The sequence below is a fragment of the Plecotus auritus genome (genome assembly GCF_963455305.1).
Source record: "Plecotus auritus genome assembly, chromosome: 12".
Taxonomy (NCBI): Eukaryota; Metazoa; Chordata; class Mammalia; order Chiroptera; family Vespertilionidae; genus Plecotus; species Plecotus auritus.
The window spans coordinates 22,020,490-22,042,890 of record NC_137778.1 but is presented as its reverse complement, the minus strand read 5'-3'; the positions used below and the strand labels follow the sequence as shown (position 1 = coordinate 22,042,890).

The window sequence follows — 22,401 nt, the reverse complement described above, 5'->3', positions numbered from 1 at the left end:
GCTTTTTAGCCACTTTTCACTTAAAATTAAGTCCTATTGCTTCAAGGTTCCAGCTTAAAAAGACATTTCTAATCGTCTCATCCTTGTTTCTTTGCTTGCTGGACTATTACATATTCTTTGAGTCTTCATTGATGGTTATATTGCTCTGGCCACACACTTCTGTGTACTGTACTTCCCGTCTCCATCAGCTGTCTGTGAAAGGTGACATCTTAGTGTAGTTTCACTGCTGGGGCCCCAAGAGGCATTTGGGAACGGTGGGTGACAAAGCAGTTTAAAAAGCCTTCATATGTAGTTCCATTGGTACATTGATACCTTTACTTTTGTTAAAAAATATATATATTTATATTGATTTCAGAGAGGAAGGGAGAGAGAGAGAGAGATAGAAACATCAATGATGAGAGAGAATCATTGATTGGCTGCCTCCTGGGGATCCTACTGGGTGTTGAGCCTGCAACCCAGGCATGTGCCCTGACCAGGAATCGAACTGTGACCTCCTGGTTCATAGGTTGACTCTCAGCCACTGAGGGACACTGGCCGGGCATCTTTACTTTTAAAGGACATGGTCAAACTCTAGAACCTGAAAAATGCTACTTCAGATTCAGATATTTTAAGTTTAATCTAAATAATGTAATTAAAGGAAAGAGTGTTTTTTAAATTGAAGAATTAGAAAGTAACACTTTGTTTTATGTAGATGGGTCCTGCCAGTTTCAAAATGCTGATATTTATAATTTGAGCATTTACAGTAGGTGGCCTGTTATAATCTGAAGAAATACTTGTTTGCTTCATACTTTTCAAAAACTGGATGTTAAAAATAGTCTGGGACCAAAATGTGTAACAATTTTACATTACGAAAATATGTGTTAGGTTAGGTAAACATATAGCTATGGAGTTAGGAATAAATATTGTCATATAAATGTTGGTAATGTATAGAAGTGACATGATCTAAAATATAAATAGCAGGTACTTGAGTGTAGGGGTTGCTTAAGAAGAAAGGGGACTTAAAATTTTATAATACTGATTTTTATTGTTGTTTTGAAGTCAAAACTCAGAGGGAAGGTACGGGAGAGATCAACCAAAGGACTTGTATGCATGCATATAAGCCTAACCAATGGACACAGACACCAGGGGTGTGAGGGCATGAGTGGGGAGGTAGGGGGGCAATGGGGGATAAGGACACATATGTAATACCTTAATCAATAAAGAAAAATAATAGACTGTCATTTTTATAATTTCTGTTAATTTTGTTTTTATTATTTATAGTTCATTTAGTAGATTACTTTGATATCTTGATTTATGCTTAAAATAGTATAAATTTTTTTAAAGACATAAATTAATGTTTCTTTAGTAGCCATTTCTGGAACTACAAGTCAGCTATAGAAATCATTTTTCTGCTTTTATTCCTGTGAAGCCACTTAAAATGGATTTCTTTGATCCAGCTCTGTTTAAGAGAACACTTTAGAAAAATGTTAGTATCCCATAAGCATGTGTTCTAATGTTTTCCTTTATTTGTTTTAAAATTCTAGGAATTGAAGCCATATTTTATGAAGGAAGTTGGCACTCACTTTGATGATTTTGTGACCAATCTCATTGAAAAATCAGTATCATTAGACAGTGGTGGGTGTGCTCTCACGTCCTTTTCTGTTCTTGGAGGAGTGAACAACCATAGAGCTAAGTAAGTATGAGTATTAGATTCTTTTAATGCAGACATCTGCTCTAGTGTAGCTCAGCGGTTACAGTGTGGACTGTGGTAAAAATGCCTGGATGCACAACCTGGCACCACTTTTCGTTAGCTGTGTGTTGCTAGACATATCATTTAACCACTGGAAGGGTGGGTTCTTTCATCTTAATAAGTGGCTTATAACAAATGTGCATACTTCATTTAAGACTGTACTGACACTAACATTTGAGTGCTTTTCATTTAAACCAAAAGTGACCCTATGGGTCGGTAGTATAATTATCTGCCTAGTACAGATTAGGAAACTGAAGCACAGAGCAAGCAGTTAATTGTTGTCCAGGATTCCGCAGCGGGGATTTGAACCCAGAGTCCATGCTCTTCGCCACATCAGTATACTGCCTCTCTGTGGTATTCTCTGCGATACTTATTTTAAAGTACAGTGCATTATTATCTATTTTTTTTTAATCAGTCGGTCATTCAGAGCAAGGAGGGAAGGCTTTCAAAGGCCAGTGTGCGCTCATTTGCCAGTCTATGCTTTCCTTGGTTTTGTGCCTCTGTGGTCTCTGTCAGTCCCTCCTTTTCTGAAGGACAGGTTGAACCAGGAATAGTCAGTGGAAGTGCCGACGGTATTGCAGAAAGCCCTAAAGAAGATGATCATGCTAGATGTTAAGAGAATTTAATAACTGGAGGCAGCCTTTAACATCAGGAGGCTGTTGGGGATTGTCAGAAGTCCTCTGGAGGCAGCCTTTAACATCAGGAGGCTGTTGGGGATTGTCAGAAGTCCTCTGGAGGCAGCCTTTAACATCAGGAGGCTGTTGGGGATTGTCGGAAGTCCTCTGGAGGCAGCCTTTAACATCAGGAGGCTGTTGGGGATTGTCAGAAGTCCTTTGACATTACAGCAGTTAATTGTTGTCCAGGATTCCGCAGCGGGGATTTGAACAGATATCAGTGCATCTTCGAGAACAGACCAGTAACAATAGTGAACTGGAGTAAGGATGGCTGGGGGCCTGTCTGTGACCTTAGGGATGTTTAGGAGAAGGAAGAGTGGTGGTCTGTGTGGCGTCGGAACTAGAGCTCCCTTAGTGAGGTGTGCCTAACCCCTCTTCCTCCCTAACCAGATAGGTGTGTATCTGCCTCATAGCAGGGCTAAGGAGTAAATGAGACAACACGCATAAAATCCTACTCACGCCCTAACCGGTTTAGCTCAGTGGATAGAGCATCGACCTGCAGACTCAAGGGTCCCGGGTTCGATTCCGGTCAAGGGCATGTACCTTGGTTGCGGGCACATACCCAGTGGGAGGTGTGCAGGAGGCAGCTGATCGATGTTTCTCTCTCATCGACGTTTCTAACTCTCTATCCTTCTCCCTTCCTCTCCGTAAAAAATCAATAAAATATATATTTAAAAAAAAATCCTACTCACTGTACCTGCATTCTAGTGAGAGGCAGTTAATTAATTTTTCTTGCTGTAGTTGGTAATATTCTTCCTCTTATTCTTAGGCTTAAATTTCTTATAATACTTGAAGTACTAGTACTTACATTTTGTTTTACTTTTTGCTCTTCCCAGAGATCTGAGAGCACCTCCAGAACACGGAAAGATTTTTGTTGTAAGGCGATCTCTCTTAGAGTAAGTATTTTAAGTGCTTTTGTTAATTATAAGTTTAAATAAAAAACAACACATACACACAACTATTCTGATTGTTGGAATCACTGCTTAATCTATGAATGTTTAAAGAGTTTGTTCTATATTCATATACATCATTTGTTTTGATACTGCTCGTTGTACATTTGCTGTGTCCTGGCTCTGCATCTAGTTTCAAAGGAGGAGTTAGAAATCAGAATGGTTATTTATCTTTGATAAATTCCTTCAGTTTGTGCTGCAGAGAATTGGTTACTCAAAGAGCTAGGAGAGGGTTTTCTATTTAGGTAAACCACTTCAAGAGAGTTTTGGTGTTGCTGCCTTTTTGGTATATAATTTTTTAATCTCTTCTTTGGCTAGCCAGATTAAACACATGATAGTTTTCTCAGATTTACTTATTTTAAAACCCTGATTGTGTGGATCTTATGAAAAAGACATCAGGCAAGGTAAATTAATCGTGGTGACATCATTTGTGAACTGAAAAGTAAAGGTGCACTTTGAGTATGTAATTAATATTTCTTTTGTAATGTTCTCTGAGATCATTAATTAATTCATTCACTCATTCATTAGAATACTTCTGTAATTTAACCTGCATTAGTATAGGTCACCTGAAATAGTTGGGCTGGTGAATCTTAGTTATGGATGTGCTTTTCTTTTAAAAATGCATCATATTCTTATCAAAATACATTTTCTACAGGCCAAATTGATCTGTATTACTTAGTTTTGATTAGAAGGCCAACATTTTCTAAATATCTAATATAGACTACCACTTCAGTATTACGTCGTTTGAAGAGATTTATCTTTTAACATCTATATCTGGGGGAAATGCAGGCTTTCTATGTAAAAGAGAAATTAAAGCAAATATTTTCAACACTATAAGATTTTAGTGATAGTATTCTATATATGAAAAATAAACAAAATTAAAATATATATTTTTAAATCAAGGAAACAAAACACATATTTTATGATCCGGTGGGTTTTTATTAGAATTGAAGGTCCTTAACCCAGACATTTAATAGTATTTTAGATGTCTCAAAAAGTTAGGAGATTAGCATACATCTTTCCATAAATAAAGCTAAAACACTTGTTTTAATCAAATATAAAAAGTCCTTATTTAGAAAAAGTCATCTAGAAAGTAATCGGTGTGTTTTAAAAGAAAAGTAACCCAGTCTTAGTAAAATAAAAAGATCAAAGAGGCTAGAAAATAAAAGCATTTGTAAATGGTTAAGTTTATAGACTTTTAGGGTAGATCAATATTATAGAAATGCTATCTTAATGTATGTGTGTATATATATATATATGTAGAGAGAGAGGGAGACGGACAGGGAGAGGGAGAAGGAGAGGGAGAGGGAGGAATGTAAGACTAGGATGTTTAAAAAAAGTTTTTAGCCTTTGAAATAGCTTCTGTGTTCCCTGTTTTCAGTGAATGGCCTTTTGCCTACATTAGAAGACAGTCACCTCTGGTAGGTTTTCAAGAATGCACACTTTTTTTTTAAATGTTTGATATCCATGCTGTTTTCTAGGAAGCACTATTATCTTATCAGAAAGAGCCTTGGCCTAAGCTCTTCCAATAAGTTTTACTTTGGTCATGTCACTTACTGTCTCTACTTCAGGTTTAATATTCTGTGATTACTGTTTGAGATATTTTTGGAGAGTAGATTAAATATTTCTGGACTGCTTTAAAGTCTTTTATATATGACATTTAAAAATCAAGTATAGATTATTCATTTTATTTGTTTGAACTACATTTACAGTGAGCTGTTCGAGGTGGACCACATCAGAACAATATATCACATGTTTATTGCCCTCCTCATTCTCTTTATCCTCAGCACACTTGTGGTAGATTACATTGACGAAGGAAGGTAAGACAAGAAAAAGGATGGTTGGCTAGTTGGCTTATAGGATGTTGGGAGTTTTCATTGTATGTAAATTTTGGTAGAGGGTGATTTGGTTAAATTTGCTTCAGAAAATTCCAAAGTAGCTGATTTGAGGTTGAGATTTCTGTCTCTTAAAAAGTACAATACAACTAAAAAGAAGATTAGAAATGTCATTACTTTTATTTTTCTAAATGGTCTATTTGAATAGACCATAATTGGTAGTTTCTAGGTAATTTTCCTAAATGGGAGAATTTTGTATATATGATTTATCAATTTTTTTTATTACGGTATGCATTTCAGGTCGGTACTAAAAATAAGTAGCTTACTGGAATTTCACATTTGAAAAATGTATTTTTAATATAAAAATCAAATTGTAACTTTAAAAATGACAGTATAGTAATCATACATTGAATTATATGCTTTATTAGAAAATTAAATTTTGAGATGATATATTAATAGATTTTTTAATTTTTTAAAATTCTTTATTGTTTAAAGTATTACATATAGTATTACATATGTCTCCTTTTTCCCCCATTGACTTCTTCCCCAGCCACTCCCACCCCCCATAGATTGTTTTATTTATACCTATTTCTTTCTGAAAAATCATCTTTTGTACATAACAATGATTGCTATTTGCATACTTTAAATATGGAATTTGCCATAGAATATTTTAGAATTTAAAATGTATTAATGTAAGAATCTAACTTTTGAGAAGTTCCAAGTCTTACTATTTTAAGTTGTATTAGGTATTTTATGTGCAAAGAATATATTATCTTAGGGCTTTTAGAAACTTTGTTATTGAAATATATAGTGAAGCAGTCTTAGAAGCAGTTCTGTAGCACAACTTCAATGACTTCAGTGTGTTAATGTTGCTGTGCTTCCTAAAGCTAGAGTTTGGGGCCTGAAAGTTTTGAATTCTGTGAACCAATGCATATTTTTAAAAATGTGCTTTTGTGTCTTTCCTCTGTGCTTTTTCTCCCCAGGCTGGTGCTTGAGTTCAATCTCATATATTATGCTTTTGGCCAGCTTCCTGTTGTTATATGTACATGGTGGGCCATGTTCTTGAGTACACTTTCAGTTCCCTATTTCCTCTTTCAACATTGGGCCAGAGGCTACAGCAAGAGTTCTCATCCAGTGATCCATTCTCTCTTCCATGGCTTTCTTCTCATGGTCTTTCAGATTGGAATTCTAGGTTGTGGACCAACGTATATTGTATTAGCATATACACTGCCACCAGCTTCCCGGTGCATTGTTATCTTTGAACAGGTAAGGTTTTGAGTGTTTCTCAGTGCAGTGCTGTGCTTAGTTAAAATAATGATTGGAACAATAATAATAATAGTAGTATCATTATTATAACAATATAATACTGATATTCTGTTATTTTTGGATAAATTTTTATAACTGATTCTTTATGCTGTTGTCTAAAATTAAAGTGTTAAACTAGATCATCTCATCACATAAAATTTGTTCTAACTTCAGTGTTCTCTGATGCTTAATAATTGAAATAAATCATATTGAACTGTTCTGGATGAATTCAGATTTTGTTCTTGAATACTTTTTGTAGTAGTCATCTATACCATAAAATGTTTTTGTAATCAAAATCCCCCACTTTTGAAATGTCAGATTCATTATTTTGTCATATAACTGTTTCCATCTTAAGAACAGATTTATTTTGTCCATACACCCTTCCGATTTTCTTACATTGGGTGTCCATAATGCTGTGTTTGACTAATGGAAAGGACCACGTCAGGAGCCTTTCTTTGATAGACTTTTGTAATATGGTGCTTTTAGGCACAAAATAATATGTCCTTCTTTAGAGGTTGTTTTTAATTTGCTTTATTCCATAAAAGTGAATTTGAGTTGGTATATGCCAAATTAAAACATTCTTTATGTGACTATAATGTAGTGTTGTTCTGGGGTTGCTTATATGAGGCAAGACAATGATAGAAAATACATCTTTTTCTCCCTCTCTCCTTTTTTAGATTCGTTTGATAATGAAGGTCCATTCGTTTGTCAGAGAGAATGTGCCTCGGGTACTAACTTCAGCTAAGGAGAAATCAAGTATGTAATTCTATTACATCAAAGGACTATTCATAGGGTATTTTATCCTTTGGTATTTAGGGGGATAGCACATTACATTCTGCAGACATTATGTTTGATTTTAATTATGTAGCCTCTACATTGATTTGGAAGACTATCTCACTATTTTCTGATTGTTTCTGTTTTGTCTTGGTACCTGCAAATTAAAACCATTGATCATCAGATTCTTGTAACTTTATGTAATTTTTATAGAATGTTAAACTCATCACACCCATGTGTGCTTATTACTCTTTGAGTTGCTGCTTAAAACTCTAGAAGTTATCTCAGTCACAGGAATAACTCAGTCTAGAGGGATTGGTCTATTAATATTAGGATAAGAAGTCATCATTTTGGGAGATCAGGAAGAAACAACATAAGCTAAGGAGAAGTCATTTTATTCTTCCCTATCCTATGCTTCCTTACTTTCCCTTTGTAGTTTTGCTGAGAGCTCCTGACCTAGCCAAGTTTTCCTTTTCCAGGAACTGTTCCGGTACCCACAGTCAACCAGTACTTATATTTCTTGTTCGCTCCAACCCTCATCTACCGGGACAACTACCCCAGGTAATGGCACTATGAAGTACCAATGTGCTGAGCACCTGAAGTGTGGCATTAGAGGTGCAGCAGATGGGCAAGGGCCAGTTCACATAGGGCTACAGAGAATGTAGAATGAGTTTTCATTCTCTCACTGTCCTGGAGAGCCCCAAATGGTGATTGTAACAGTCTTATTTGATCCCAGTAATTCTTGACAGAATGTACTTTATTTAGAAAATTTATTTTGTTGCTTCTTTTTTAGGACTCCCACTGTAAGGTGGGGTTATGTGGCTATGCAGTTTGCACAGGTAAGTTTTTTTTCACTGCCTAAGGTTTGGTGATTGGTGGGAGCTTGGGGATTTGAATTTATTATAACAACTTAATCTATTTAAAGTGTTAGTAAATTTATGTTTATTGGGAGCTGTAGAACTCTTTCTGAAGTTTTGAAATTATTCTCAATACAGTGAATGGTGTTTGTTTTGCCAACATCAAAAGTAATTTTCTTCAATAAAATAACTTGTTTTAATTAAAGTAATTCCATTTGGTTACTTCAGTCAGCACCTACATTAATTTCCCCCTCCCCTCCTGTTTTTATATTTTTGGATATATATGTGGGCCTGACACTCCTCACTACCTACTCCTCCTGAACCCCTTATCAGAATCAAATCCCAGAAAATCCCATTTTAAATTCTTGTTTCAATCAAATACCCATTTATGAAACAAATTATTTTGTTATGGGTTCATGTAGCAGGAAAATCAGGTTCCAAGAGTCTGATCTTTTACAAATGCCCTTTGGTAAAGGGTTGGGAAAAGATATGGTAGAAGCTAGGCCTGAGTAATATCTGGAGGGTACCATTTGCAATCTTATGTATTAGTGTTAAATGGAATATATATGTAAACATTAGAGGTCACATATGTATCTTCTTTTGAAGGAAAATCACCATCTTTCCTTACCAAGCCATCATTCTTATGACTATCTTTGTTGTGTTCCAGGTGTTTGGCTGCTTATTTTATATGTACTACGTCTTTGAAAGGCTCTGTGTCCCCTTGTTTCGGAATATCAAGCAGGAGCCCTTCAGTGCTCGTGTTCTGGTCCTATGTGTATTTAACTCCATCTTGCCAGGTAACATGGGTATTGGTTAATTTGGCCATTTATAAAGTTGCAAGGAAAATAGAAAGCTATTGCACTTTTGATTTACCTGCTTTTCACTTATAAATTCATCTACATATCTATTCCTATCTTGACTTATTTCCATCTGTCTCATAAATGAAGTATATTTCAGTCTTAGCCCAATTTTCCCATTGGTCTTCGGGCTTTTACTCAAGTTTTGCTTTCTCCGACTGGATAATGCATATTTATGCTTTATTTCCCTATAATCTTGCTCCCAATCCAAGCAGGGCACTGAAATAGACTTTATTTTTATAATCATTTGTTATTTCCTGATTCTAAATCCAGTGGATGCTTTAGCCCTTACTCTGATCTCCGTGAAGCACTGGCTGTTGTTGACCATATTTTTAAATCTCCCTACCACTCTTCCTTATTCTCCTGTCTTTCCAGCCATACTTCAGACTTCTAACTTGCTTCATTCCACTTATTTTTTTCTGGGAATATGTGAGTACCTACTATGTTTCAGATGCTGACAGTATAGCAGTGAACAGACATACTCTTCACTCTCTGAAGCTTGAAGTCTAATTATATATACAGTTTTCTTTGCTTCTTTCTTTTCTCTACCAATTAAATGTTGGTAACATTTTCCATGATCACCTTGTCTCTTCCTTCTCTCTCTCCCAGATTTCTAATAACTCTCCCTGATTGCTCTTCAAGGGTTGCTCCAGTAAACTCTCATCTGTTCCTCTAATTAGGATATGCGTTACATACTTATGTGTCTTCCTCACTAGACTACAAATTCCTTGAGATCAAAGATTGTGTCTTACAGCCACTCAGCCAGTCAGTCTCCCATATCGTAGCAGATGCTCTGTAAATACTTCTGAATAAATGAGTGAAAGGGGTGAGCATGTATTTTACATTATAGTAATAATATGTACTACATAAGGAGAGTAAACAAAGTGCTGATGAACTTTGTATCATGCTGGAGATGACATTTAACATTGGGTATTGGAAATAGATAGGCATTTGCTTGGCAGAGAAGTGGTGGAAAGGTACTTTCAGGTAGTGGGATGGGTGCAAAGGCATAGACTTATTTTAGAATGGCCGAAGTCCAGGTAGGGATGATGTGTGCGACACTGGGAGTGGAGTCCGAGATAAGTTAACCTTATCACTATTGACATTCAGGGCTGGATAATTATTTGTTTTGTGGGGGGCTGTCTTATGTGTTGTAGGATATTTAGCACCATTCTGGCCTCTGACAACTAGATACCAATAGCACATCCCCAGTCCTTGAGTTGTGACAACCAAAAATGTCTTCAGAATTGTCAAATGTTCCTGGCGGGTGGGGGTCAGGGGGCACTTCTCCCCCAGTTTTAAACAACTGGTTTATGGGAATGCACGAGGGCCGGATTTTAAAGGGCCTTGGGTATCGAGGCATTTCTATTAAAAACAGGCTCGTTTGTCATCTGTAAAACCCATTTGGAAGGAAGTGACTGCTTTATAAAATGGAAATAATTAACTTTAAGAAGAACACTATCACCTCTGGAATGAGTAAGCTGGAATAATCATTTTTATTTTGCAAAATAATTCTAGCTAAGCAGGTGATGACAAAAATAACTGCTTGGTATATGAGCTATTTGGAAATACTCAACATTATTAATTTTATTTTCAGGTGTGCTGGGGCTGTTACTTTCTTTTTTTGCCTTTTTGCACTGTTGGCTTAATGCCTTTGCCGAGATGTTACGCTTTGGTGACAGAATGTTTTATAAGGTAATATATACTTGGACTCATTTTTCTTTTCACAATTTATTATGTCCTCATTGCCAGGTATTTGAGCATTTTAGGCTACTAGCTTTTTAACATGAACATTGTCAGATAATGTTTTCCCACAAGGTTTACCAATATGAAGTCTGAAATTCTGATATCAGTGTAATTAGTAAAGCCTTATCTTCTACCTCTGATATCCTCCCCTTTCCATAACATATGATTTCTGCTGGATCCTGTGTTGGTGATTACAGAAGGAAAGCATGTGTCTAGAGCAGTGGTTCTCAACCTTTCTAATGCCGCGACCCTTTAATACAGTTCCTCATGTTGTGGTGACCCCCAACCATAAAATTATATTTGTTGCTACTTCATAACTATAATTTTGCTACTGTTATGAATCGTAATGTAAATATCTGTGTTTTCCGATGGTCTTAGGCTCTACAGCAGTGGTTCTCAACCTGTGGGTCGCGACCGCTAGCAGGGTCGCCTAAGACCATCGGAAAACACAGATATTTACATTACGATTCATAACAGTAGCAAAATTATAGTTATGAAGTAGCAACAAATATAATTTTATGGTTGGGGGTCACCACAACATGAGGAACTGTATTAAAAGGTCGCGGCATTAGAAAGGTTGAGAACCACTGGTCTAGAGGGTGGTATGAGACTTTGCTGACTGTTCATTCATTTGAAATTGGCTGGTGCTGTAGGAGTAATTTCAGTAAATTATTCCATTTAAAGTTGCTGAAGGGAGGAAATAACTTTTTCCTTTTTTTATTTATGAAAAGCATTAATTCTGCTTAAAATAGCATTCTATCCTTGCAAAGTTGGAATTAAGTTCTAAACTCAGGATCTGAAGTTTAGTTTGTGGTTTTGGTAACACTCCAAGCCTACCACTTCTTTCTCAAAGAAATAGTGAATGTAGGCTGTGAATTTTAGGTGTCTGATTCCCTTAGTCTGAATTAAAGTAGGAAGCAAGATATATGAAAAGGAGCACCAGGTTTTGGAGGTAGCCACCATCTCACTCCTTATACTCTTCAGCTTTAGCATGCTACGTAACCCCGTGTGACCTTAGAATTGTCTCATTGTGTTTTAGCAAGGCAATGGGGATTCACTGATTGCTATTTAGAGGAACACTAGATTGAATGATTGTTTATGTTCTGTGTCTTCCACCATAACTTGTTTTATAATGAGACAAAATGAACCTAGGGAATGAATCATATAGAACTAGAATTAATGTCTTATTAAACATCAGTCACCAAAATGCCTTTTAAGATTTTTGTGGCATCAGTGTATGGACTGACAATTTATCATAACACACTGGATATTATGTGTGTATGTTCTTTGGGAATATTCAGGGGTTTTTGCTTTGGCTCTGTGTGTATATACATGTATATGTGTGTAGTTTTATAGCTTTGGTTTTTTCCTCAGGATTGGTGGAATTCCACATCCTACTCCAACTATTACAGGACCTGGAATGTGGTGGTCCATGACTGGCTGTATTACTATGCTTACAAGGACTTTCTCTGGGTAAGCAGCAGGATTTAGTTGATGTTGTTCAAGAAATGGAGATTCTTTTCCAGGAAGTACAGGTATTAATATTGTACAGCTGGAGGAAGTTATACTTAGTTGTCTTTAATTCTCTTATGAGCCATTTATGTCTAAGAAATCTTCTGCCTTGAATAATACTGCTGAGAGACCAGTATGGACAGTTACTGGGTCTAATACCATGTTTTCATTCTGGGTTTTATTTTATACTAGAGGCCCGGTGCACAAAATTCATGCACCGGGGTGTGTGTCCCTCAGCCCAGCCTGCACCCTCTCCAATTTGGGATCCCTCTCAAAATCCAGGACTGCTGGCTCCCAACTGCTCGCCTGCCTGCCTTCCTGATTGCCCCTAACCGCTTCTGCCTACCAGCCTGATCACCCCCAACCACTCCCCTGCCAGCCTGTTTGCCCCTAACTGCCCTCCCCTGCAGGCCTGGTCTCCCCCAACTGCTCTCAACTGCTCTCCCCTGCAGGCCAGGGTCCCTCCCAACTGCCCTTCCCTGCAGGCTCGGTCGCCCCCAACTTCCCTCCTCTGCCAGCCTGGTCACCCCTAACTGCCCTCCCCTGCAGGCCTGATCGTCCCCAACTGCCCTCCCTTGCAGTCCTGGTCCCTCCCAACTGCCCTCCCCTGCTGGCCATCTTGTGGCGGCCGCCTTGTGTCCACATGGGGGCAGCCATCTTGTGTGTTGGAGTGATGGTCATTTTGCATAATACTCTTTTATTAGATAGGATAGAGGCCTGGTACATGGTGGGGGCCAGCTGGTTTGCCCTGAAGGGTGTCCCAGATCAGGGTGGGGGTTCCCTTGGGGCATGGGGCGGCCTGGGCGAGGGGCCTGTGGTGGTTTGCAGGCCGGCCACACCCCCCGGCGATCCAAGTGGAGGCCCTGGTATCTGGGATTTATTTATCTTCTCTAGTTGAAACTTTGTAGCCTTAGCGGAGGCCTGGGCCAGCCAGGGTGTGTGGGAAGCTTGGCTTCCTCCATTGCCGGGGAAACCTAAGCCTCCTGCTCGCTCCGTGGCTGTAGCCAACTTGGTTGGGTTAATTTGCATACTCGCTCCTGATTGACTGGTGGGTGTGGCTGGTGGGTGTAGCAGAGGTACAGTCAATTTGCATATTACTCTTTTATTAGATAGGATAATTACAAAGTAAGAATGCAGGCAAACATTCAGATAAGTTGAAATGATCCACCATTTATGGATCATTTCTTATGAATCTCACTGATAACAGATAATCTCCTTCTAACTTTTTCTTCATTTACTTTTTTTTAAAAATCTGTTCAAAGTGGAAAACCACCCTATGTTTGGACTTAACATCTTTCCAATTGGTCATATACTAGGTCTTTGAGACATTCTTCAGAGCAGAATGTATTTAGACTGATGAAATGAAATCTTGAATCTCAGGGTTGATTAATGCTGGTATCTCCTCCAGATTATTGGCTAGGTGATTGCATGTTGTGGTTCAGATAGCATTGTATTTGTGTGTTCTTTCCTTTATATGTGTAGTTTAGCTTATGGACAAGGCAAGTCTCTTCTTTCTAAATCTTAGTTTTGTTACCTGTAAAAATGGAGAGGATGCCTGCCCTGTCTACCATACTGTGCTCCTCTAAAGGTTGAGATCTGATGTCTTCATTAATATATAAAAACTATGTTTTGTCCATCAGAGTGACTTACCAGTATAAGTTATTAATGTTTTCAAAAATATGCCCCGATCTTTCTTTTAACATTATTGGTTTTGAAAATGCCTTATTTGAAAATAAGGATTTTTAAGCATAGGTGTTTTTTCTAATTATATTATAATACATTTGGGTTAATCCAAGGAATAGATTGGAAAGTCCACTCTATACTAATAAAAGAGTAATATGCTAATTAGACCGGGTGGACTGGATATCTTCCGGTCGTCCTGCCTTCCTTCTGGACAAAGCCACGGTAGCGGGGGCCGAGGCAGAGGCAGTTAGGGGCTATCATGCTGGCAGGTGAGGGTGGTTAGGGGGCGATCAGGCCAGCAGGGGAGGGCAGTTAGGGACGATCAGGCTGGCAGGCAGAGGGGTTTAGTGCAATCAGGCAGGCAGAGTGGTTAGGGGCAGGCAGGCAGGTGAGCAGTTAGGAGCCAGCAGTCCTGGATTGTGAGAGGGATGTCCTGGATTGGAGAGGGTGCAGGCCAGGCTGAGGGACCCTGACCCCATGCATGAATTTCGTGCACCGGGCCTCTAGTATAAATATAATTAAATTGATGCCTTTAACGTGTCATAATTATAAGTCTTATGTAGTTTGTGCTTAGTTACCTTTTAAAAACTGCTTTCTAATATTTTCCTTTTGCCCTAGTTTTTCACTAAGAGATTCAAGTCTGCTGCCATGTTAGCCGTCTTTGCTGTGTCTGCTGTCGTGCACGAATATGCCTTAGCAGTTTGCTTGAGCTTTTTCTACCCAGTGCTCTTCGTGCTCTTCATGTTCTTTGGAAGTAAGTATCTTGGCATGCCATGAGGACTGAAGATGATGCCAAAAGAGAAATTTAGAAAATAAAGTATAAAATCAATGTAGAAAGCTAGATAGTAAGCAGTAATACTATTTCAAGGCAGTGTTTGCTTATCAGAGGGTAAAGAACATTGATTTTGAGTAATTATACATAACTCTGTTTCAAGATGTTTATACTTTGAAGTAGAGAAATAAGCACATAACCTCTTGCAGACTATTGGTAACAGTGATTTGGTAGGTCACAAAAACAATAAAAAAACAACTTCCCATTCTTCAACTCTATCATTGTTCACCCGCTGAAAAAAACTGACCCTTTTTTGGGTGGGGGGAAAGGATAAGTTAGAATATGAATGATTCAATGAAATATATGTTCACCTGTTCTGAATACTATCTGATTTCCAATTAATCACTGATTAATAAACCTCAACACTGAAGCTTCATTTTTATTTATAGGAGCAGCGGCCAGAATAAACCATGTATGCACAGATGATGCTCATTGTGATACTTAGATGATTATAGCAGCTATCTGAGGCTGCTTATAGATTGTCTTGATATATATCTTTTGTTCTCTTCCTAACTTTAGTGGCTTTCAACTTCATTGTCAATGATAGCCGGAAAAGGCCAATTTGGAACGTCATGATGTGGACTTCCCTTTTTGCGGGCCAGGGAGTCCTCCTGTGCTTTTATTCTCAAGAGTGGTATGCACGTCAGCACTGTCCTCTGAAAAATGTGAGTCAGCAGTCAAGCTGCAGTGGAAAAGTGACATGTTTGTCCCCGATTGTGAGGGTTGGAGAGCAATTTTATGGGGAAGGAGAGTAGTGGAGATTATGATGAAGTAATGTTAAGTGGAGAGAAACATCTGATCTTACTGCTACTGTTCTTAAAATTTTTCTTTTGCTTTTATTCATTTTGAACTCTCCTACTTGGTGCTCTTTCCCCCCCCCTTTTTTTTTAATTTCCTACTCTTTTACTGCTTTTTCTTTAGCACCTTCTAATTTTCCTCCTGTGTCCTAAAAATGTAGGACATGTGTATCCTATCCTACACACACACCTAAATATATATGTATATTTTACCTCTTCCTTTCCAAAGTATTACGTCTTTGTAAAAATGTCCAGGTGCGCTCATATGCCTAGGATCCCATTTCCCTGGATTTTCTTTTGTTGCTATTGTTGTTTGGTTTTTCATGATTATGTAAGAGTCTCACCCTTAGAGCTTTAGCTGTCAGCTGCATGTGGATAACTCCCAAATAATTAGGTGCCTTCTTTATATATCCGGGTATTTCTCACAGGCACCTATAACTGAAGATGCCCACATTCAAATCAGTTTCTCTGCCAAAGCTTCTACTGTCTGTACCAGGGGTGGGCAAACTTTTTGACTCGAGGGCCACAATGGGTTCTTAAACTGGACCGGAGGGCCGGAACAAAAGCATGGATGGAGTGTTTGTGTGAACTAATATAAATTCAAAGTAAAGGAGCGGAGGGGAGAGCAAGAGAAACGGAGAGAACAGCCGGATCCGGCCCACGAGCCGTAGTTTGCCCAAGGCTGGTCTATACTGTTTTTGTTATGCTGCCCTAATGCTCCCTCCTTATTTCCTATTAACCCTCTGTGTGCATTTGAACTAACTGCTCTGGACTACTGAAAATAGGGGTGTGCTAAAATAAAATGCAAGATACATAAAGAGGTAGTACCTATTTGACATTTGGTCAGAAGTGCAATTGTGTAGGGTCTACTGGACTTTAAAAGCTTCATGGAAAGCCTCTAAACCAAGTAAATCTATGCTGTAGATAAAAATAATGAACATCCTTTGAATTATTGAACTGTTTATAACTTAAAGGTTACTGAAATGCTGAGAGGCATTTTAGAGGTATTCAGTATATGACACTAACATCTCTCTCTCTCCCCACACCTCATGCACATAGTGCACACAAATAAACTACATTTATTTTCCTTTTTTTTCCTCAAAGCCCACATTTTTGGATTACATCCGGCCACGTTCCTGGACTTGCCGTTACGTGTTTTAGAAGATTGGACTTAGTTTCCTTCCTTGACACTGAAGATTAGGTATTCTGCCTGACTTGGGGCCAGCATCTATTTCCAGCTGTTACTGATGAAGTTATCCGTGTTATTTGGACCACTCCATGCTTGACAGATGACTCACTCCATCCCTAGGTCATCTGGAGCCAAGCTGTTGGAAGTTTACTGGAATTAATGTACACTTAAGCAGTGCTTTTTTGTTTTATTTTGCGGAGAAGGAAGACTTACAGCTAACGTAATGAGAGATGTTTGCTGGGTCATATTGGCTTAAGCCTCAGAAATTATATGTTTTGTTTCTTGACTATCTAGAGACTAAACATCATGTTTCCTTGGCCATTGAATTAGCCAAAACACTTATGAAGAAAAATCATTTAAATACCTCTGGCTTAGAAATTGTTTTCATGCACACTGGTGGAATGTATGCTAATTAACCATGCAATTGGGAAAGAAAAGAATATGGAACATTTTGCTATTTCTAATAGAAAATATCTACTTTCCAAAGATAATCTTATTGTAAATCCTAATTTGTGGGTGGTTGTTGTTCTTCTCAGCCTGTATTTTTTTTGAAAAAAGTTTGGTTCTACCCAAGTTTTATCTTGTTTTTACTATACAGTGTAGGTCATGGTTTCTATGAAGCAAAATTACATCTTTCACCTTGAATTCTTGAGTTTTCACTCATAATATCTATTGAGAAGAACAGAAATAGGATGGGAAAGAGAAAGAAGGCACAGAACAAAGAAAAATATTTCCTCTTGTAACTTTCAAAGTAATTTTTTAAAAAAACCTGCGGAGTCAATCATGTGTTTAAATTATTTTATCATGGAACTTGTATGGAAAATAATTTTTAAAAACTTTAAGGTCATAACTTCTTTTAAGTTATTTAGAAGTATCCTTTGGTACAGTTATTTTGTTGTCTAATAACTACTGACTTGAATTAATTTGCAGACTAGTAAGTCTGTAACAGAAGTATTAATCGCCTCCAATAATATTAAAGTGATTGTTAAAGATCCAGAAGCTGGCTTCTGTATGTTCTCAGTTATACTTTTAGTGGTATTATACTTTAGGTCAGTGGTCGGCAAACCGGTTTGCCGCTCTGTTGACTAATGAGTTTGCCGACCACTGCTTTAGGTGAAACAAATTATTATGTGCTCATTTTCAGGAAAATGTACTCTATTATGTGATGTTCCCATGTTATAAGATGCCCATTGCTCATACAGTGTGGTGTGAGGACTTATTTTGTTTGTATGTATGAGGTGTGACTATGTTTGTAAAGATTGAGCATTGGAGGGAGTATCTGAGGCCATGCATGTAGTTCAACTTTCCACCCAAAGAAGTAAGACTTATAAATTATTCAAAAAATTACTGTTATTTGGGGCAGACAACTTGACAGGCCCTCTTGGAATTCTAACAGGCCTACTGTTACCAAAAGGTTTGGGGAAATCTTTTCCAAATTGTTTTAAAGACAGTTTGAGTCTAATACAGGGGTGGGCAAACTTTTTGACTCGAGGGCCACAATGGGTTCTTAAACTGGACCGGAGGGCCGGAACAAAAGCATGGATGGAGTGTTTGTGTGAACTAATGTAAATTCAAAGTAAAGGAGCGGAGAGGAGAGCAAGAGAACTGGATAGAGCAGCCGGATCCGGCCCGTGGGCCGTAGTTTGCCCACAGCTGGTCTAATAAGAAGGTAGAAGGAGTTTCTTAATAGTCACAACTTAATCTGTAGCACAAGTACTCAGTTTAATCACCTATTTTTTTCCCCATACCTTTGATTCAGGTGAATTTAGGCAGTTTTTAAACATCACATCCAATTTCAACAGACAGAAGTGCACCTCAAGATTATCTTCCACATGTTTTTACACAGTAATGGAACCATAACCTCCAGACAGGACTGCTTTAATATACCTTTTAATTACTGGTGTTTTCATTAAAAATTAAAATTAGTCAACCACTTACATTTATAACTGCATTTTAAATATGAGGGAGCTGATAAAATGGGATTGATGTAAGATTTGGTTCTGAATAAGCCAATCTATTAAAGTGAGAGAATGGAATTCTTAGTTCTGCATTTCTGTTAAGTAATGTAAACATATACTCTCATTGAGAGGACTTTGTTGTTCTGTACTGATTCTAAATACTGTATTTGTTGGACTGATCAAGGCTATTAAAAAAAAAAAATACAACTGTAGCTGGTTTGGCTCAGTGGATAGAGAGAGCATTTGCCTGTGACTGAAGGGTCCCAGGTTTGATTCTGGTCAAGAGCACATGCCTGGTTTGTGGGCTTGATCCCCATTAGGGGGCGTGCAGGAGGCAGCTGATCAATGATTCTCTCTCATCATTGATGTTTCTATCTTTCCCTTCCTCTCTGAAAACAATAAAAATATATTTAAAAAGTTGACTCTATCAGTTAAAAATACAAAAAACCTATCATCTTCCCTTTGTTTATTAGTGATTTTTTTTTCTGCCCTAGATTTTTATGTGACAACAAATAATTTGTGTATAATTAGAGACACTTTAGAATGATAAGACTTCCCTGAGAAATTTTCAGAAACACTCAAAGGAATAGCAACTTTCTGTGTAAGAAACTAGTTTGGTAGCCGTGGTCTTATCAATAGCTGCTTTTAGCAAAAGTCTTTAAACAAGTCAAACAAAAACTTCTTAGTAATATGTTTCAGGAAGATTGATTGATTCTTTTTCCCCTCTTGCTAAAATTATTCTCAGTTACTGGATGATCCTTTTTTCCTTTGAAAGTAATGAATTTAAAATTTCTTTCCTGCAAGAGATATTAATGATAGTAACTATTATTTTGAGTTTGTTATCCAAGAGAACAACTAAGAGCTCTAACTTAGTCATAAATTTGTTAGGTGCTTTTATATTCTCAGTCCTGGGTAATGAAGGAAAATGGAGTTATTTTGGTGGATTAATGTACTGCAGTTGCCTCGCATTAGAATTTAATTAGAAAATTGAGACTACAACATTTGGAAGCAAAAGGAGTGGGGAAATGTTTTTTTCCCCCTTTTTAATCATTGCAAGGTAAAAGTGAATGACATTGACAGGTTAAAGTACAGAGTGTAAATGTTCTGTGTTTGCAAACAGATTATGCTGTAGAAGAAATTCATTTAGTATGGGCAATTTTCATCTATCAAAATTATACTTGCCTGGAAAATTGAATCCTGAAGTCTTAGAGAAAACATATCAGAACATTGTGTGCTTAAAAGCTGGTCATGTGGGTTGTGTAGCCTGAAAAGATAATTTATGAATTGTTCAAGTCTTTTATGCAAAAAAAGATAATCTTTGTTTTGTGTGATCATAAGTAATTTTATGTACAATTCATTGTTTTGTATGGGGGAAATAATGAAGGTAAACTCATATAACTGTAGGGAACAGGTAGCCTAGCCCTAGACAGTAAAAGAATAAATTGTGCCGAAACCGGTTTGGCTCGGTGGATAGAGCGTCGGCCTGCGGACTGAAGGGTCCCGGGTTCAATTCCGGTCAAGGGCATGTACCTTGGTTGCGGGCACATCCCCAGTGGGAGGTGTGCAGGAGGCAGCTGATCGATGTTTCTCTCTCATCGATGTTTCTGGCTCTCTATCCCTCTTCCTTCCTCTCTGTAAAATATCAATAAAATTTATTAAAAAAAAAAAAGAATAAATTGTTACGCTTTAGCCCAGCATGTAAAACAGATAAAATATCGCTGCTTCTGGTTGAGATAGAGATGGGGGTGCTGGAGCGCTTCGAGTTTGAACCCCCCTTTGTCACCTACCCCCAAGTTTGAAAACCAGTAGTTCAGGGATAAAAGAGCATTCTGTGGATATCCAAATCTGAGGATGCTCAGGTACCTTATGTGAAATGGCATATTTACATATAACCTACATATCCTCCTGTACAATTTAATCTCTAAATTACCTATAATCCATAATATAATGTAAATGGCTTATGAATGGTTATACTTTATTGTTTAGAATGACAAGGAAGGAATCTATACATGTTAAGGAAATGCAAGCATCATAGGCTTAATTAACTACATGGTACACATCAGCAACAATCTAAATTTTTTTCATTTCCCACCCACAGTTGGTTGTATCTGCAGATGCAGGATGTGTGGATATGAAGGGCCCACTGTAGGGTAGTTACAGCCAGAAAAATACTCTCTAGTTACCCTCCATGGTGTGGCTTTACTCACCTGTCTCTGTAGACGAGTGGGAAGAGGAAATCTCTTCAGAAATTAGACATGCCTCCTCGATGAATTTATTAAAGTTTAGTGTCCTGTCCTTTTAGGCTCAGCTTGCATTTGGATCCAAAGTAGCTAGGTTCATGTATCTGACTAATAAAGAAGAATACGAATTTGTAAATATACCATGAGAAATTGCACATGCAGTGATATATTCAGGTTGGTATCACTGAATCTGTTCTCTGTAGAAACACAACTTACTGTATGATGAGAAAGATGAATGTATTTTAAACTGAATCACCATCATGTGCCAGGTACTGTGCTATGCACTGAAGATACACCTATGAATAAGACAGAAAACATATTACTACCCTGGCTGGGTAGCTCAGTTTTAGCATTGTCCGATATGCCAAGGTTTTGGGTTTGATTCCTGATCAGGTCACATAAAAGAATTGACCCATTAGTGTATTAATAAGTGGAACAACAAAAATCTATGTCTCTCTCCCCCTTTCTCTAAGATCAGTAAATTTTAAAAAGCATTTCACATCCTTAGGCACACTCATGTGGAATCAGAAGGAGGGTACTGAGATGAATTATGACTTGAAACTAAGACAATTGGTGACATCAGTTCAATTTTAGTGGTGTCCTTGTGTGGAAACAATACTAGAAGCTCTTCTGCCCCAGAGAAGAGTTTGGCTGAGCAGTGGCTAGATTTCTCAGTGTCTCTTCTTTAACATTTCTGGTTAATGCCTTTATTTTTTAGTTACATTAAAGAATTCTGGCCTACTTCACATTCGGACTCCTTACATGCTGTGTTTAAGTGCCCACAGATGTGTGTGTAAACCCTGCCCACACACTGGGGAAATGAGTTGGTAAAAAGGACAGCGTTGCAAAAGTGCACCTACGGTTCCTTGTGCTTTTCCCAGTTCAGGGCATGTTTGATGACCACACTGAGTGGCTCTCTTCTGAGGAAATGGTCTGTTCACCTGAAGCCCCAGAGGACCCTTCTGCTGAGTTGATATTAAGCTGCCAGCAGAAGTCAGACAACAAGCAATATTGGCCCCATTTACAACTATCACTGTCACTTCTATGTCTTAATGTTTCTATTTAGGAAAATTATTACCTGCTCATTTTGCATTTTTATCTTACTCCATTTTAGTGTTCTTGGTATAATTCAAAATTATGAGAGGATCTTTCACAAAAGTAGCAGTTGTATTCTGAATGGTCTTAGTGTAATGCTCTTATCTTCTCACCTACTGTACTTACTACTTTACATACTTCTGCGACTTTAACCCAGACCTTTGCTCAGGAAACAGCATGTATAATCACACCATTGCACAGGCTAGAAAATGAGAAGTAACCTTTTTTTTAAAAAATATATCTTATTGATATTTTACAGAGAGGAAGGGAGAGGGATAGAGAGCTAAAAACATCGATGAGAGAGAAACATCGATCAGCTGCCTCCTGCACACCCCCTACTGGGGATGTGCCCGCAACCAAGGTACATG

At 37.8% G+C, this 22,401-nt stretch overlaps 1 protein-coding gene across 1 annotated transcript in view; it reads left to right on the top strand.

The window, feature by feature from the left end:
- The window catches only part of SOAT1 (sterol O-acyltransferase 1), a 56,684-nt gene extending 36,329 nt beyond the window's left edge, over nt 1-20,355 (top strand). The window contains exons 4-16 of the mRNA XM_080649109.1: nt 1,524-1,672; nt 3,240-3,299; nt 5,066-5,173; nt 6,172-6,454; nt 7,171-7,249; nt 7,747-7,828; nt 8,061-8,106; nt 8,792-8,921; nt 10,579-10,676; nt 12,102-12,200; nt 14,541-14,676; nt 15,274-15,419; nt 16,656-20,355. Of these exons, the coding sequence (XP_080505235.1) occupies nt 1,524-1,672; nt 3,240-3,299; nt 5,066-5,173; nt 6,172-6,454; nt 7,171-7,249; nt 7,747-7,828; nt 8,061-8,106; nt 8,792-8,921; nt 10,579-10,676; nt 12,102-12,200; nt 14,541-14,676; nt 15,274-15,419; nt 16,656-16,712 (1,473 nt within the window). The 3' untranslated portion in view covers nt 16,713-20,355. The remainder of the gene's footprint in view (nt 1-1,523; nt 1,673-3,239; nt 3,300-5,065; nt 5,174-6,171; nt 6,455-7,170; nt 7,250-7,746; nt 7,829-8,060; nt 8,107-8,791; nt 8,922-10,578; nt 10,677-12,101; nt 12,201-14,540; nt 14,677-15,273; nt 15,420-16,655) is intronic.
- Nucleotides 20,356-22,401: the final 2,046 nt, after the last annotated feature.